The sequence below is a fragment of the Canis lupus genome, chromosome 18 (assembly GCF_003254725.2).
Source record: "Canis lupus dingo isolate Sandy chromosome 18, ASM325472v2, whole genome shotgun sequence".
NCBI lineage: Eukaryota > Metazoa > Chordata > Mammalia > Carnivora > Canidae > Canis > Canis lupus.
Genome location: NC_064260.1, coordinates 14,786,376 through 14,799,836, shown reverse-complemented (window position 1 = coordinate 14,799,836; position 13,461 = coordinate 14,786,376). Strand labels below are relative to the sequence as shown.

Below are 13,461 nucleotides of genomic sequence, written 5' to 3'. Positions count from 1 at the left end.
AGCATGGACATTTGTGTCTAGAACAGAATGGGCTCTGAGAGCAGAGACAGAACTCTGAATTTGTTCCTTTTCAGACTTGTTTCACTCAAGATGAAAAACCAGGCATCCTCCAGGTGATAATGGAGTGGGGAATGCTTTCAAGACCTTCCAGCTCTGATGGCTGTACTCTGGGGCAGAACCTGGAGGGAAGGGGTTCACTGTAACCAACCTGTGTCTCAGAAAAAAAAAAAAAAGAAAAAAAAAGAAAAAAACAAGGCCTGGAGAAGAGTGATGGGAAATGGGGCAGCTAGTCATGAGAGCATGTTGGAAGAGTCACTCGAGTTTGTAAAGCTGCCGTCCACTCCTCTGCCCTCATCATGACATCACCTGCCATTCTCCATTTACCAGTCTGGTTTAAAGACTATGTGACAATGGTCCCTGTCCAGTTCCAGTCAGGGAAACTTAGAGAAAGTCCCCTCCTCCACCCTCTGAGGAAGCATGAGCATCAGTCTGTCTGAGTGCTTTGGGGAAGAGAACACATGGCAACCAATCTTAGCTGACTCCCTACTATGTGCTAGGCATGCATCGGACATCCTCTCACGCAACTTACTTGCTGCTATAGGTCGGTGTAACTTACCTACATTTCTCAGGTAAGGGAAAGGGTGGCAAAGTTAATAAGAGTGGAAATGAGACTTGATACTATCTGTTTGACTTCAAAGGCCCCCATACTGAGAAGTGGGTGTAGGAAGAACACAGGGGCAAACATTAAGTCAAGGCTTACAGTGTAGCCATAACACTTATCCTAATGAGGCAGGAGCTGGAGTTGCTTTCACTACAGAATTATCTCTGCCTGTTTTCAGATTATCTAGAAACTTCTACCTATGCCAGTTTAAGATTCCTTGGATTTTTCCCTGTTTATTCCTTTATTCCTTTTTTATTTATTTATTTATTTATTTTTTAAGATTTTGTTTGGGTGCCTGGATGGCTCAGTGGTTGAGCATCTGCCTTTGGCTCAGGGTGTGATCCTGGAGTCCCGGGATTGAGTCCCGCATCGGGCTCCCTGCAGGGAGTTGGTTTCTCCCTCTGCCTACCTCTCTGTGTCTTTCATGAATAAACAAATAAAATCTTTAAAAAAAAATTTTATGTATTTATTTGAGAGAGAGAGTGTGAGCAGAGGGCGGGGGGGCAGTGGCAGAGGGAGAGGGAGAGGCAGAGAATCTCAAGTAGACTCCGTGCTGGGTGCTGAGCGTGACACAGGGCTCAATCTCAGGACCCTGAGATCATGACCTGAGCCAAAACCATGAGTCAGACCCCAACCAACTGAGCCACCCAGGCACCACCATTTTCATACTTTAAGATGAGATGTGTGAGCATCGCACGAGACAGAGGGGAATGTGGCTGGATTTTGTCAGCACTGGCTTCCATGACCTATCTTTCCTCTCTCCTTCTTGGGTGCCAGACTGGCTTCTCAGAGCCTGGCTCAACCCTTTGGCCTCTTCCTCCTTTCCACAAAAGTCCTGATGGGTTTGGTTGGGCTGGTCATCCACAGCCCTTGGACTCTTTGGGGGCATGTAATAAGCTCCCCTAGAGTTGGGGCAAAGAAACAAGAGCACAGGAGTGTGTTATTCAAGAGCCCCCAGGTTGGTGAAGAGTGGCCAGGAGGATGGGCACATGGAAATCAGGTAGCACCAAGGCCTTGGATTACTCACACGGCTTTCCGTGGAGCACTACTACCACTTACTAACAGTTCGACGCCGCAGAGGCTCAGAAACATGGCTGCACTCATGTCATTGGAGAGCACGGAGCTGACGTTTGCACTTCCAACCTTTTTCCAGCCCTTGCTATTTGACTTTAACATTTCCAGCTCTAGACCTAAGTTCTTTTTTCAGGAACCCTTGACAAGAGTGGGTTGTAATTCAAGAATACGAGAACTGAAATATTTTCAAGGTTATCAAATGATACGTAAAAAATAAATTCAGACGTGCTAGCATTTCCTACAAAAAGAATTCACGATTGGGAAGGGGCTGCAATATTTTCCGTTCTTGTGTGATAAATTTTTTTGGTCAATTATAGATGATTACTGTGATTGAAATAGCTATTTATATATATTGTATGTTGCTAGTATGAAGAAAATAAATGTTGTTTTAAGTTTTACGCGAGGACATTAAATTCTGTTTTTTTTTTTCTTTTTTTAAGATTTTATTTTTAAGGGATCCCTGGGTGGCGCAGCGGTTTGGCGCCTGCCTTTGGCCTGGGGCGTGATCCTGGAGATCCGGGATCGAATCCCACGTCGGGCTCTGGGTGCATGGAGCCTGCTTCTCCCTCTGCCTACGTCTCTGCCTCTCTCTCTCTCTGTGTGACTATCATAAATAAATAAAAATTAAAAAAAAAATAAAAAAAAAAGATTTTATTTTTAAGTGATCTCTGCACCCAACATGGGGCTTGAACCCATAGCACCGAGATCAAGTCACATGCTCTACCGAGCCAGCCAGCCAGGCACCCCAAGGAGGACATCAAATTTTGATTATGCTTTTTCAATCTCTGACTGTATAGGGTCTTATCCTAACTAAAATCAAGCGGAAAAGGACATTATTTCCCACAAAGTTTGGAAACTCAGCTCATATCTGAGTTTTCTGGTGCCTATATCAACCCTGAAAAGCATCCTTAACAATTATTCTGTTAGCCGACGCTTGTAATGCACTCCTCGGCTTCCTCCTTCCTTTCAGAGATAATTCTTTTTTGCTGATGAACCTCACTCTCCATCTTCCTTCTACTTCCTTAAAAGAACATAAAACCTGGCATTTCTCTATTGATACACATTCCCCTGAAAACTAAATTTAAAAAGGCTATTAAGAAGCCACTGTTAAGGGGATCCCTGGGTGGCTCAGTGGTTTGGTGCCTGCTTTAGGCCCAGGGCGTGATCCTGAAATCCCGGGATCGGGTCCCGTGTTGGGCTCCCTGCATGGAGCCTGCTTCTCCCTCTGCCTGTGTCTCTGCCTCTCTCGCTCTCTCTCTGTCTCTCATGAATGAATAAATAAAAAATCTTAAAAAAAGAAAGACACTGTTAAGCCTCCATGCCTGTTTTATTTTTTTAACGGCTGCCCCCTGGCTCCTCCCTTCAGCCAGGTAGGGTGAGAAGTGCCTCCATCAGTTAAAATCTACGGTGAACCCACAATAAAAGAGGGTCTTCAAACCAGGTTCCCTCGGAGCCCTTGGGGACGCCAAGCGGATCCCCAGGATGGGCAGGCCCTGGATACATGTGTGATGGGAGCAGAGATGAGCTGGCTTTAGGTGGAGCAAGTCTGCTTTTCTATTGGGTACCATGTAAGGCTTTGTGGGAATAAAAAAGGTCTACAGCCACAAAAAATTTTGAAAGCCAAAGCCCCTCCCAGAAATCTGGAACGGAATAGCCTGCTTAACTCAAAAGCTGAGGAAAGGTAATGAATATCCTTCACCAAATTCTGGTGTTACAGTGAGAAGTAGTTACAAAATGATCTTGCAAAATGATGTGACACCTAAGTTGGTGGCCCAATACGGCAGCGTGTATGCTGCAGGAAATGTGTGCGGGTGGCCATTCCACCTGGCGGTGTCTGCTTGAACCTGACGCCGAGGTTGGCGGTTCCCACAAAGGGACTCCGGCTATCAAACTGGATCAGGCTTGCGCCAAAGCAGGAGGCACGAGAACGTGCTAGATCTGTAACAACTGTCACCAAATAGTTGCTTTTGCTTTTAAAAATCAAGTCCTTCCCCTTCTTTTTTTTTTAATTTTAATTTTTATTTATTTATGATAGTCACAGAGAGAGAGAGAGAGAGAGGCAGAGACATAGGCAGAGGGAGAAGCAGGCTCCATGCACTGGGAGCCCGACGTGGGATTGCACCCTGGGCCAAAGGCAGGCGCTAAACCGCTGCGCCACCCAGGGATCCCCTTCCCCTTCTTTTATAACTGTGTTCTCTTAATGCCTACTTGCTGACTGGACAATCCCCCTTTGAGATTCACGCTGTATGCATTAAAAATGATCAGATAATTCCACTGTCTGCCCTTCTCATATTTTATCATTAATGATTCCTCTTCGTGAAGTTATGGATATTTGCGTCTTATCTTCTAAACTTTGAACTCTTGAAAAGCAGGATCTAATTTCATCCATCTCTGTACTGTTGCTTGAAAGTACCTGACCTGGTACAGGCATACCTGGGAGACACCACGGGGCTGGTTCCAGACCCGCTGCCATAAAGCCAATATCGCAGTAAAGCGAATCAGATGCACTTTTTGGCTTCCTGGTGCATATAAAAGTTATATTTACCTTATACTGTGCTCTATTAAGCGTGCAATAGTATCATATCTAATGTACATGCTCTAATTAAGAAATACTTTATTGACACAGAGACCTGAAATCAGCAAATGCTGTTGGAAAAATGGCGCTGCTGGATCTGCTCGACGCCAGGCCACCACAAACCTTCAATTTGTAAAAAAAAAAAGGAATATCTGCAAAGTGCAATAAAGTGAAGCACAATAAAAAGGAGGAATGCCCGTACTTTGCTTATGGAGCAAGCACTAGATAAATATTTTTGAATGAAGGGCTCCCTGTCTTATTACCTGGAAATTGGTCGGCTGCTCGGTATTCCACTGGCCGGTGAAAACAGACATGCATGGATTTTTAAACCGCTCTCAATCCAAACGGGTTTTAATTCTGTTTTCTGTTCTTTCCTCTCTGTCCAGGACAACCAAATAAAACCCCAAACAGATGGCTCAGCTTTCTTGGTGTGGAGGGATATGTAAGGACAAACAGCCTCTATGATGCCAATTTTCCTTTCGCCCTGATCGTAGGAGACTTGTGGGAAAAATTCACAAAATCATGTGGCAAATGGGCTCGTAAAGTGTGATGACTGCCCCAACTCTCCACTCTGGGACTGTCCAACTAATCTAAAACCTCAGGCAACCTGAAAGTTGCCCAGTGGCTGATGGGTCATCCTTCCGGGTATTAGTTTCCAGATTAGTCTTGCTCTGTCTGCTATAGGTCTGCTATGATGATGATGATGGTGATGATGATGATGATGATGAGAGCAGTTAAAATCCACCAAACGCTATGTGGCGGGCACTGGCTGAGCCCCTCATGCCCACGATCTCACTTACACTTCACAGCCGTCTTACAAGGTAGGACTATTAGGACTTCCATTTGCCATGTGATCCGATCACATGCGACCCGGCAAAGCAGAGTCACTTGGCCTGGGGAGGACTCAAGGCTTCTACCAGCGAAGCGGGACTTACCTAGGAAGCACAGAGTTAGGTGGCCTGGATTTGGCAGGGGATGCGACTTTCGGTTCTGGCCCAGAGCTCCCTGAAGGTCCTGGCAGAGAGTCCTGCGCCGGCCCAGGTTGGTTAGGAAGTACTTCCCTTGCCGAAGTCAGGAGATGCTCTTTATCTTTAACTTCTTTTTCCCGGGACTTGGCTTTGTGTTCTGCCAGAAGGAGGTCAAATTGCTTTTTCCGGCCTGGGACTGCCCTCCGATGGCTTAGCGAGTGCGTCTAAGGAGAAGAGAGATGAAAAGCACAGCCTCTTTGATCAGCACATAAACCTGCTTCCCCGGGCCCTCCATTTCAGAAACAGCAATTCATGGGAATTTAGAGGTGCTCGAAAAGTCAACTTCAAGGCAACAGCTCCCGTTCTGTGGCTGGGAAGAGGCAGACACCACACAAACGCAACCATGCCCTACACTCCTGGCGTTAAGAAGCCAAAGCTTCCTCCAAAAAAACAAACAAACAAAAAAAAACCAAAAAGCAAAAAACAAAAAGACCAAAAAAAAAAAAAAAAAACCAAAAAAACCAAAACCGGGCACAGGATGACGAGCTTCAGCGCAGCGCCCAGGGAGCCCGGAGGAAGGGCGGCGGTGAGGCTGCGCTAGAGTTAATCCAGGTGCAGGTGGGAGGCTCGCTGTGGCCCAGACGCCCGGAGCCTCCGGGCAGAGGGGCCGCGGCCGCGATCCCAGGAAGCGCTAGCAGTTCGGGATGAAATACGGGGCCGGGGGCCCCCCGATGGCGGCCGCCCGGGCTCAGCTGTCCCCCTGGCCACCCGGCGTGGCCGGATCAGGGGCGCGGCCGCTCGCCCTCCCCTCCAGGGCTGCCTTTCAGGCCGCCGCCGCCGCCGCCGCCGCTCCTGCATACATTAAAACGTAGCAGGGTTTAGAACCGCCTGTGAGTGCCTATAAATACAATTTACTGTCTGGCCTCACAAGTAACAGGGGAAGCCTATTTTTTTTTTCCTTCTTAAAAAGCCAGCCAGCTTGAGGCAGGCACTCTGCTACCATGGAAGAGAAGAAAGCATTTCCCTTACAAAGAACAGCTGGGGGTCATGTCGAGGTTCCACACCCTGCCGTGTGCAGAGAGTGGCATGCAAACATTTCGACAAAGGCCCCAGCGAGAGCAGGAAGTATTTTTTATGGAAAGAGAAATACCTTGCAGGTGAGGGATCTTGTGCAAGGTTTCTTTGTCTCGGGATCCAATACTCCACAGTGTTTATTTGGGTCAAATTCTCTCTCTGGTTTAAGAAACAAACAAAAAATATAAGAAAAAAGGAGACTAAATAGGATTTGGCATTAAGACTACATTTAAAAAAAAATGCACATTTGCACCAACAAGTGAGACATTGTCAGGCAATCTGGTTTTTTTTTTTTTTTTCTTTCTTTCTTTCTTTTTCTTTTTCTTTTTTCTTTTTTTTCCAACCGGCTGCTAAAATGCTTCAAGAACCGCTCGGGGTAAAATGGCACTCCCCTTTGACCCCAGAGTTCCAGGTCCAGCTTCAGGAGGGATGTGGAACGCAGCACAAGGCACGGAGACCAGGGTGCGGGCACGCACCGGAGGGCCAGGAGCCCTGATGCTCTCACACTTGATCTCACTTAAACGGTTCCCCCAAGTACTTGGCACTTGGGGCACAGCTGGCTGCAGGGCCAGGAGAGCCACCTGAGGCCCAAGGGCCACTCTTCCTAGGCGGCTCCAAGAACCCATCCCCCCCCCCCACCGCCCCTGCCCTTCCTGCTAGTTTGAGCCACTTAAGTGGGAGATTATTCCTTGACATGTCAGTATGACCTGCCTCTCTTGTGCTTTGCAAAGTCCTCAGCTCTGGGCTTTCCACGCAGCCTTGCTGACCAGAAACATCGTTTATCTGATTCAGGAATGTTTTGGCGGTGTCACAGGCAGGGGCGGGGGAAGAGTTTGGGGTGTGCTGTCTCAAGTGGAGGGTGCATAGAGGGTAGGGCCTGCTAGTCTCCCAGCATGCTCTGCTCCCAGCGCGGGGCCCTTGCTCCAAATGGGAATGAGCAGAGGCTGGCCAACCGGGTGGGGACGAAGGGGGGCTGCAGGGAGCCAGGCTTTCTCTAGCTCCTGCTTCTCCCTGGACTGTTGATGATGGCTCACAGTGAGGTTACTTCCAAGGAGCCTGCTCTTTTTATGCCCACTTTGGATCTTTTGCGCCTTCTGGATTACCAAAAGCCTCCCCCCGACTGGAAAACGAGAGGATGTGAGGCGATCCCTCTTAAGGACCCTTTCGGCTTCAAAGTTCTACCTCTTGGAGAGTCTGTGCTATTTCTGGAAGGCTCCCAGCAAACACCTGAGTCCCGCAGCACAGGGATGACACAGCTCTTCTGGGCACTCAGGGAGGCTGGCCACAGGGTTGGTGGGTGGGGGTTGTATATAAAATTGGTCGGGTGCCTCCATGAAAGATTTGAATGACTGTAAACTAAAAGAATTTACCTGAAGAGCTGTCTGAGATGGCTGAAGTAAACCCTGAGCCTCATAAATGAATGTGTTCTGATTTTAAGAGAAAATCTGGGGCTTGTAGTGGTTGCAAAGGTGGTGATGATGATGGGGGTGAGGAAAACCATTCTCATGTCCAAGACAGCCTTTCTGGTTGGCCATCAAAATGCCTCCCACCCCTTTTTTGGCTTTTGTCATTTGTCATCATCATCTTTATCTTCTTCTTTCCTAAAGATTTTAGTTTTAGTAATCTCTACACCCAGCGTGGTGGGGCTTGGATTCACGACCCTGAAATCAAGAGTCGCATGCTCTTTGGACTGAGCCAGCCAGGTGCCCTCATCCCTGCAACTTCTTTTTTTATTTATTTTTATTTTTTGGCTTCACTTTTAAGACTAGAAAACTCTGAGGCCTGGAGATGCCCGTTTCCCATGAGCCCTCTCTGCCCACCGAGGAGGGCCTGGGCGCCGGGCCCCAGGCTGCCTGCCACAGAGTTCTTTCCCTGGGGCCTGTCAGAGTCAGACCCGGGCCCAGATCCACACCAGCACTCACGCTGGCCTGCGACTGAGCAGGTTGTTTGGCCAGGGGGTAGGAGCTGGCTGCCAAATGTGAAAGGGAGATAGAAACAAGCAAGAGACCCAATGAGACAAAACAACTGACAAAATGCAAAACCAACAAACACCACAAAAAACCCCTCTACGACTCCAGGTTGGGGTGCAGGCTGGAAGCCACGGTCGTGCTTCTGCCCGTGGACACTGCCCAGCTGGGCCTCCTGGGTTTTCCAGGGACATTGCCACCCAGCTCTGAAGAGTGGAATTGAACTCTCCATTCAGGAAGAGAGCCAGGAGTGGGGCTCCCCCCTCCGCCCCCCACTCTGGGAGGGCCCTGCAGCGCTCAAAGAGAGCGCCGGGCTCTACCTTTCTTTCTTCATAGTGGGTGAGTAGCACATAGAGAGATTTTTTAGGGTAAAAACCCTTTGAATGCTTTGGGTCCAAAGTACTTTTAAGAAATAATTTTTTTAAACAGTTACAGAAGCAAGATAGAAACACTGAAATATAGATTAGTCAAATATAAAGTCAAAAATAAAATTGACCCACGATTCTTAGGCTGATTAAGAGCTACGCCTCCTACTGGAAGGCACGGTTTCTCTCTCACTGGGTGGCTTTCACCATATTTTCCTTCTTTCTTTTTTTTCCAGTCAACATTTGATAAATGCCCACAGTGTGTGAAAAAGTTATAAAGTTTATAGCTTTTCTTGGTCTTTGGGAGAAAGTAGAACTGCCAGATTGAGTTCTATGACAAATCCAAAGCAAACATCGTCTGCCTGGGGGCCCCCCTGAGGGCAACCACTGTCTCAAATACTGGCCACGTGTCCTGTTCCAGGCATCCTGAGTGTCTACGCAGACACCCAAGAAGGAGATGCAAGAGAAACCCCTCAACGCCTCACCTGCTGTGCCAGTCCAAGTGTTCCCGATTATGCGGGAAGGGTGGTCGCAGCCCCAGAGCACATAATCAACCTGGCAACCAACCAAAACCCAAGGTCAGAGGGGGGCAGACCACCTGCCGGTACTGTCCCCAGTCTGCCCTGCGGGGCAGTGAGGCTCCCTGTGGCTGTCCAACCTCCCGGCTGTGGCGAGGCGTCTACGGAGCCTGGGGCCCGTCTGGCCAGGCAGCATGGGAAGGCCTCAGCACGCGCAGGCTGTGGCGGTGGCCGTAAAGCCCCCTGCATTCCGGGCCGAGAGGCTCCCTCCTGCTGAGCCCTAAGTCGAGCGAGGAGAACCTCATCCAGCCCGCAAAAAAGAGAACCCCTTCTCCCTCGCAGTTTTAGGTGGGGCTCCTGGTTGCAGGTCAACCCCAGGCTCCCCTTACCACGAAACGGGCCTGCCTGGTTACAAGAACGCAGCACTCCTCGGTCACGGACGTGGCTCAGAGGCAGCGAGATCGTGAGCCAGACTCGAAGGACACAGACACGTACCTGAAAGTCTCCTGTAAGGCTTGTTGTTGTTTTTGGTGCCATTTTGGTGTTTCTTGTCTATTGTGGTGGACAAAATTCCTTTGCCATTTAAGATCTTCTCTGGGGAAGGTGGCACTGGCTTGGACATCAAGACTGGCTTAATTAAAGGTGGGGTGGAGACGGCAGAGGATGAGGAGGAGCAGGAGGTGACCGCGGTAGTGGTTGCAGAGTTCATTTTGACATTGGCACCATCTGCCTTCACTAGGTTAGGAATTTTCTCTAAACTGACTACAGGAACCGGAACGCTGAAAAATAAACGAACAAATACACACAATTGCCTTCTTTGATACGTGTGGTCCGCCGAGAAGCTAGACGCGCTTATCATCATCAGAACATTCCTTGTGACTTATTGATACGCCTCTTATACGGGAGCAGCAGGATTCCCGTTTTGATGGGAGGGAGACGTGTGCCTCGGAAAGGACCAACGGGGCGCGGGGGGGGGGGGCTCGAGGCTGGCGCGGCGCCAGGGTTGGCATCGCAGCCGCCTGCGGCCCCCTCCCCGCTCCCTCCGTGTCGGCGGGCCCTGAGACAGCACCTTGGGCAGAACAAGGCACCCTCCGTGAAGCTCGGGAGGAGGTGCTGCTTGTCCCCTGAAGACGGCGTGCCACTGTGCCACTTGCTGAATCACGTCCCCTCCCCCTGCTGCTCGCTGGTCTCCCACCTCGGCGATGGGGCCTGACATCTGCTTAGCCCGGGAGTGCTGACAGGCTCACGCCACGCGGAGGCATGGCTGCAGGCCAGCGTGCCATGCTACATGCTGTTGGAGGACTTCTGGATCTCTCACATCCCGGGGCTGGGCTCCAGCCGAGGGAGGCACCATGTAACATTATCTAATATTCCATTTTAGGCAGCTAGTTATGTAAATAGGCAATTCTCAAGGCTGGCAGGTGAGAGGATGAATTTTGAGAAGACAGAGCACAAAGGTGCATGTTTGCTCTTCAAAATCTGTCACCTCAGCTCCACTTGCCTACGATTTCTCCCGTAATGGATACGCATTTGATTTCTGTGTGTTCCAGGCCGCAGGACCCTGCATCTGGGGGGCTGTGGAGGACTCTGTCTCAGGGTCTTCAAAGATGAGAGGAATAAGCTTTTCTTTGGTTCCTGAACTAGATTCCCTTTTCCTCCTTGCAGGAGGGCACAACGCTAACACCGCAGCCCCCCAATCATCTCTGAGCTGAGTGGCGCCGACTTAGCTAGTTGAATGCCAAATGATCTAGAATATAGCTTATACATGCCTGCAGACAATGTAGGGCACGAGAGAGAGGCTGGTTTTGCAGGGGAGGAGTCTGGTCTGTCCACATGGCTGGCCAGCTCTTCCTTCTCTAAGATTTAGTCACAGATCGATTTTTTGGTCAACTTGTTCATGAAATGATTTCGGCAACCCCTCAGTCCTTGCCTCTTTGCTGCCTTTGAAGCAGGATCACAGATGTTATTTATAGGTGTTCGTCAGTGAGAAGGGCACTCAGCGGTGAAGCAGATTGTAGCTGGACTTCACCACTTTTATCTTACGACCACGTGCTTTCTTGGCCTGGGGAGGGACGGTGTGGGACTCGAGTCGCATGTGAGGGGAAACGGGAACGGGTGGGTTTCAGTAATACACCAAGTCCCTGATAACTCTGCCTTTGATCAGGTCTGTCACCGAGATACAGCTAACCTGCTACTTTCTACTTAATGGCAATTCTCAAAGCACTCACACATGGCTGAAGAAGGCCCAAGAAGCCCCTGAAGAGTCAGCACACTGAGAGGCTGTAAAGGTATTACCTGGTAAAATTAGTGCTGCGTTCCTGATTTTTTCCTGATGGTAAAAAAATGTAAAACCACGAGATATAGAATTCTTTGAGGCTTCCTTCACTCAATGTTAAGAGACACAAACTGTACAAATCGGGATTTTGAAGAGCGATTTGCATACCCGTGTTCATAGTGGCATGATTCAAATAACCAAAAGGTGAAAGCAACCCAAGTGTCCAGGAGTGGATGACTGGATAAACAAAAAGCGGTATAGCCATACAATGGAATATTATTCAGCCTTAAAAAAGAAGGAGATTCGAAATGCCTGGGTGGCTCAGTGGTTGAGCATCAGCCTTCAGCCCAGGGCGTGAACCTGGAGTCCCAGGATCGAGTCCCACATCGGGGTCCCCGCAGGGAGCCTGCTTCTCCTTTGGCCTATGTCTCTGCCTCTCTCTGTGTCGCTCATGAATAAATAAAATCTAGAAAAAAAAGGAAGGAGACTCTTACACATGGATGAACGTTATGCTAAGTGAAATAAGCCAATCAGAAAAAGATGAATACTATAAGATTCCACTTATATGAGGTGCCTAGAGTGGCCAAATTCAGAGGCAGGAAGCAGAAAGGTGGTTGCAAAGGCTGGGGAGAGAAGGATGGTGCAAAGTTGCAGTTTTGTAAGATGAAAAGAGTTTGGGAGATGGGTTGCACAACAGCGTGAATGTACTTAACACTGCTGCTCTGTATATTAAAAATGATTAGGATGGTAAATTTTCTTTTTTCTTTAAAAACTAAATTAAGTTAAATTATTTTTTAAAGGATCTACTTATTTTATTTTTTTAAAAGATTTTATTTATTTATTCATGAGAGACACACAGAGAGAGGCAGAGACACAGGCAGAGGGAGAAGCAGGCTCCATGCAGGGAGCCCGATGTGGGACTCGATCCCAGGACCCTGGGATCACTCCCTGAGCCGAAGGCAGATGCTTAACCACTGAGCCACCCAGGCATCCCAGATCTATTTATTTTAGAGACAGAGTGCAAGAGTGAGGGGGAGGGGCAGAGAGAGAATCTCAAGCAGTCTCCCCGCTGAGCACGGAGCCTGACACAGGGCTTATCCCACAACCCATGAGGTCATGACTGGAGCCAAAAACCAAGAGTTGGATGTTCAAATCCACTGAGCCATCCAGGCATGCCCCCCCCCCCCCACCTTTTCTTAGAGAAAGAGAGAGTGCATGTGTGGTATGCTTGCACACACACGTGTGTGCACCGTGGAGTGGGAGTGGCAGAGGGGCAGAGAGAGAATCTCAAGCAGCCTTCCCGCTGAGCACAGAGCCCAACCCGGGCCTCAGTCCCACGACCCTGAGATCCTGACCCGAGCTGAAATGAAGAGTCAACTGCTTAACTGACTGAGTCACCCGGGTGCCCAGGATGGTAAATTTTCTTTTGTGTACTTCGCCATAATTAAAAATACAATCTACTTCTCCCACCTCAAAATCACAAAATTCATGCAAAATTATACATCAATATCCTGACTTAAAAAAAAAAAAAAACATTATAAGAGCCTGCTTAAAAAGCCTGGTTGATTTAGTCACCTTTGTTCTGATCTGTTGATTTTATTTTTCTAGAGGAAGAAGTTAAACTTCAGGTGTTGATGGAATACCAGGTGGGAAGATTCTCTAGCACCCGAGTGGCCTTCCTCTGATATACTTCTTTGTGAAGCCCAGTAAATCCTGGAAAGGAAATTAGACCCTTGGGTTTCAAGTCTAGCTCTTGTCGCGGGAGCTGGTATGAGTAAAGGGCAGGCCTCCAGTTCCTGTGAGAAATGGCCAGGGCACATGTTGAGTACCGTGAGTTCAGCAGACAAAGACATGATGTGGGGATAGAATAATTCAGAGCAATGGTATGAAATGAACTAAATTTAAAAACCAAGCCAAATGGTCCTCAAATGCTCACAGTACAGCCTGCGTTTCTCTCCTAAAGTCAATGTCCAGCTCCAATGTG

The 13,461-nt window shown here is 48.6% G+C and overlaps 1 protein-coding gene across 14 annotated transcripts in view; it reads right to left on the bottom strand.

Annotated features, from left to right (window-relative positions):
* Nucleotides 1-13,461, bottom strand: part of ATXN7L1 (ataxin 7 like 1) — a 243,104-nt gene that overhangs the window by 22,264 nt on the left and 207,379 nt on the right. For all 14 annotated transcript variants that reach the window (XM_025449511.3, XM_025449512.3, XM_025449513.3 and 11 more), the window contains 3 exons: nucleotides 9,698-9,981; nucleotides 6,429-6,511; nucleotides 5,246-5,502 (listed from right to left, as the gene is read on the bottom strand). In XM_025449511.3, the coding sequence (XP_025305296.1) occupies nucleotides 5,246-5,502; nucleotides 6,429-6,511; nucleotides 9,698-9,981 (624 nt within the window). The remainder of the gene's footprint in view (nucleotides 1-5,245; nucleotides 5,503-6,428; nucleotides 6,512-9,697; nucleotides 9,982-13,461) is intronic.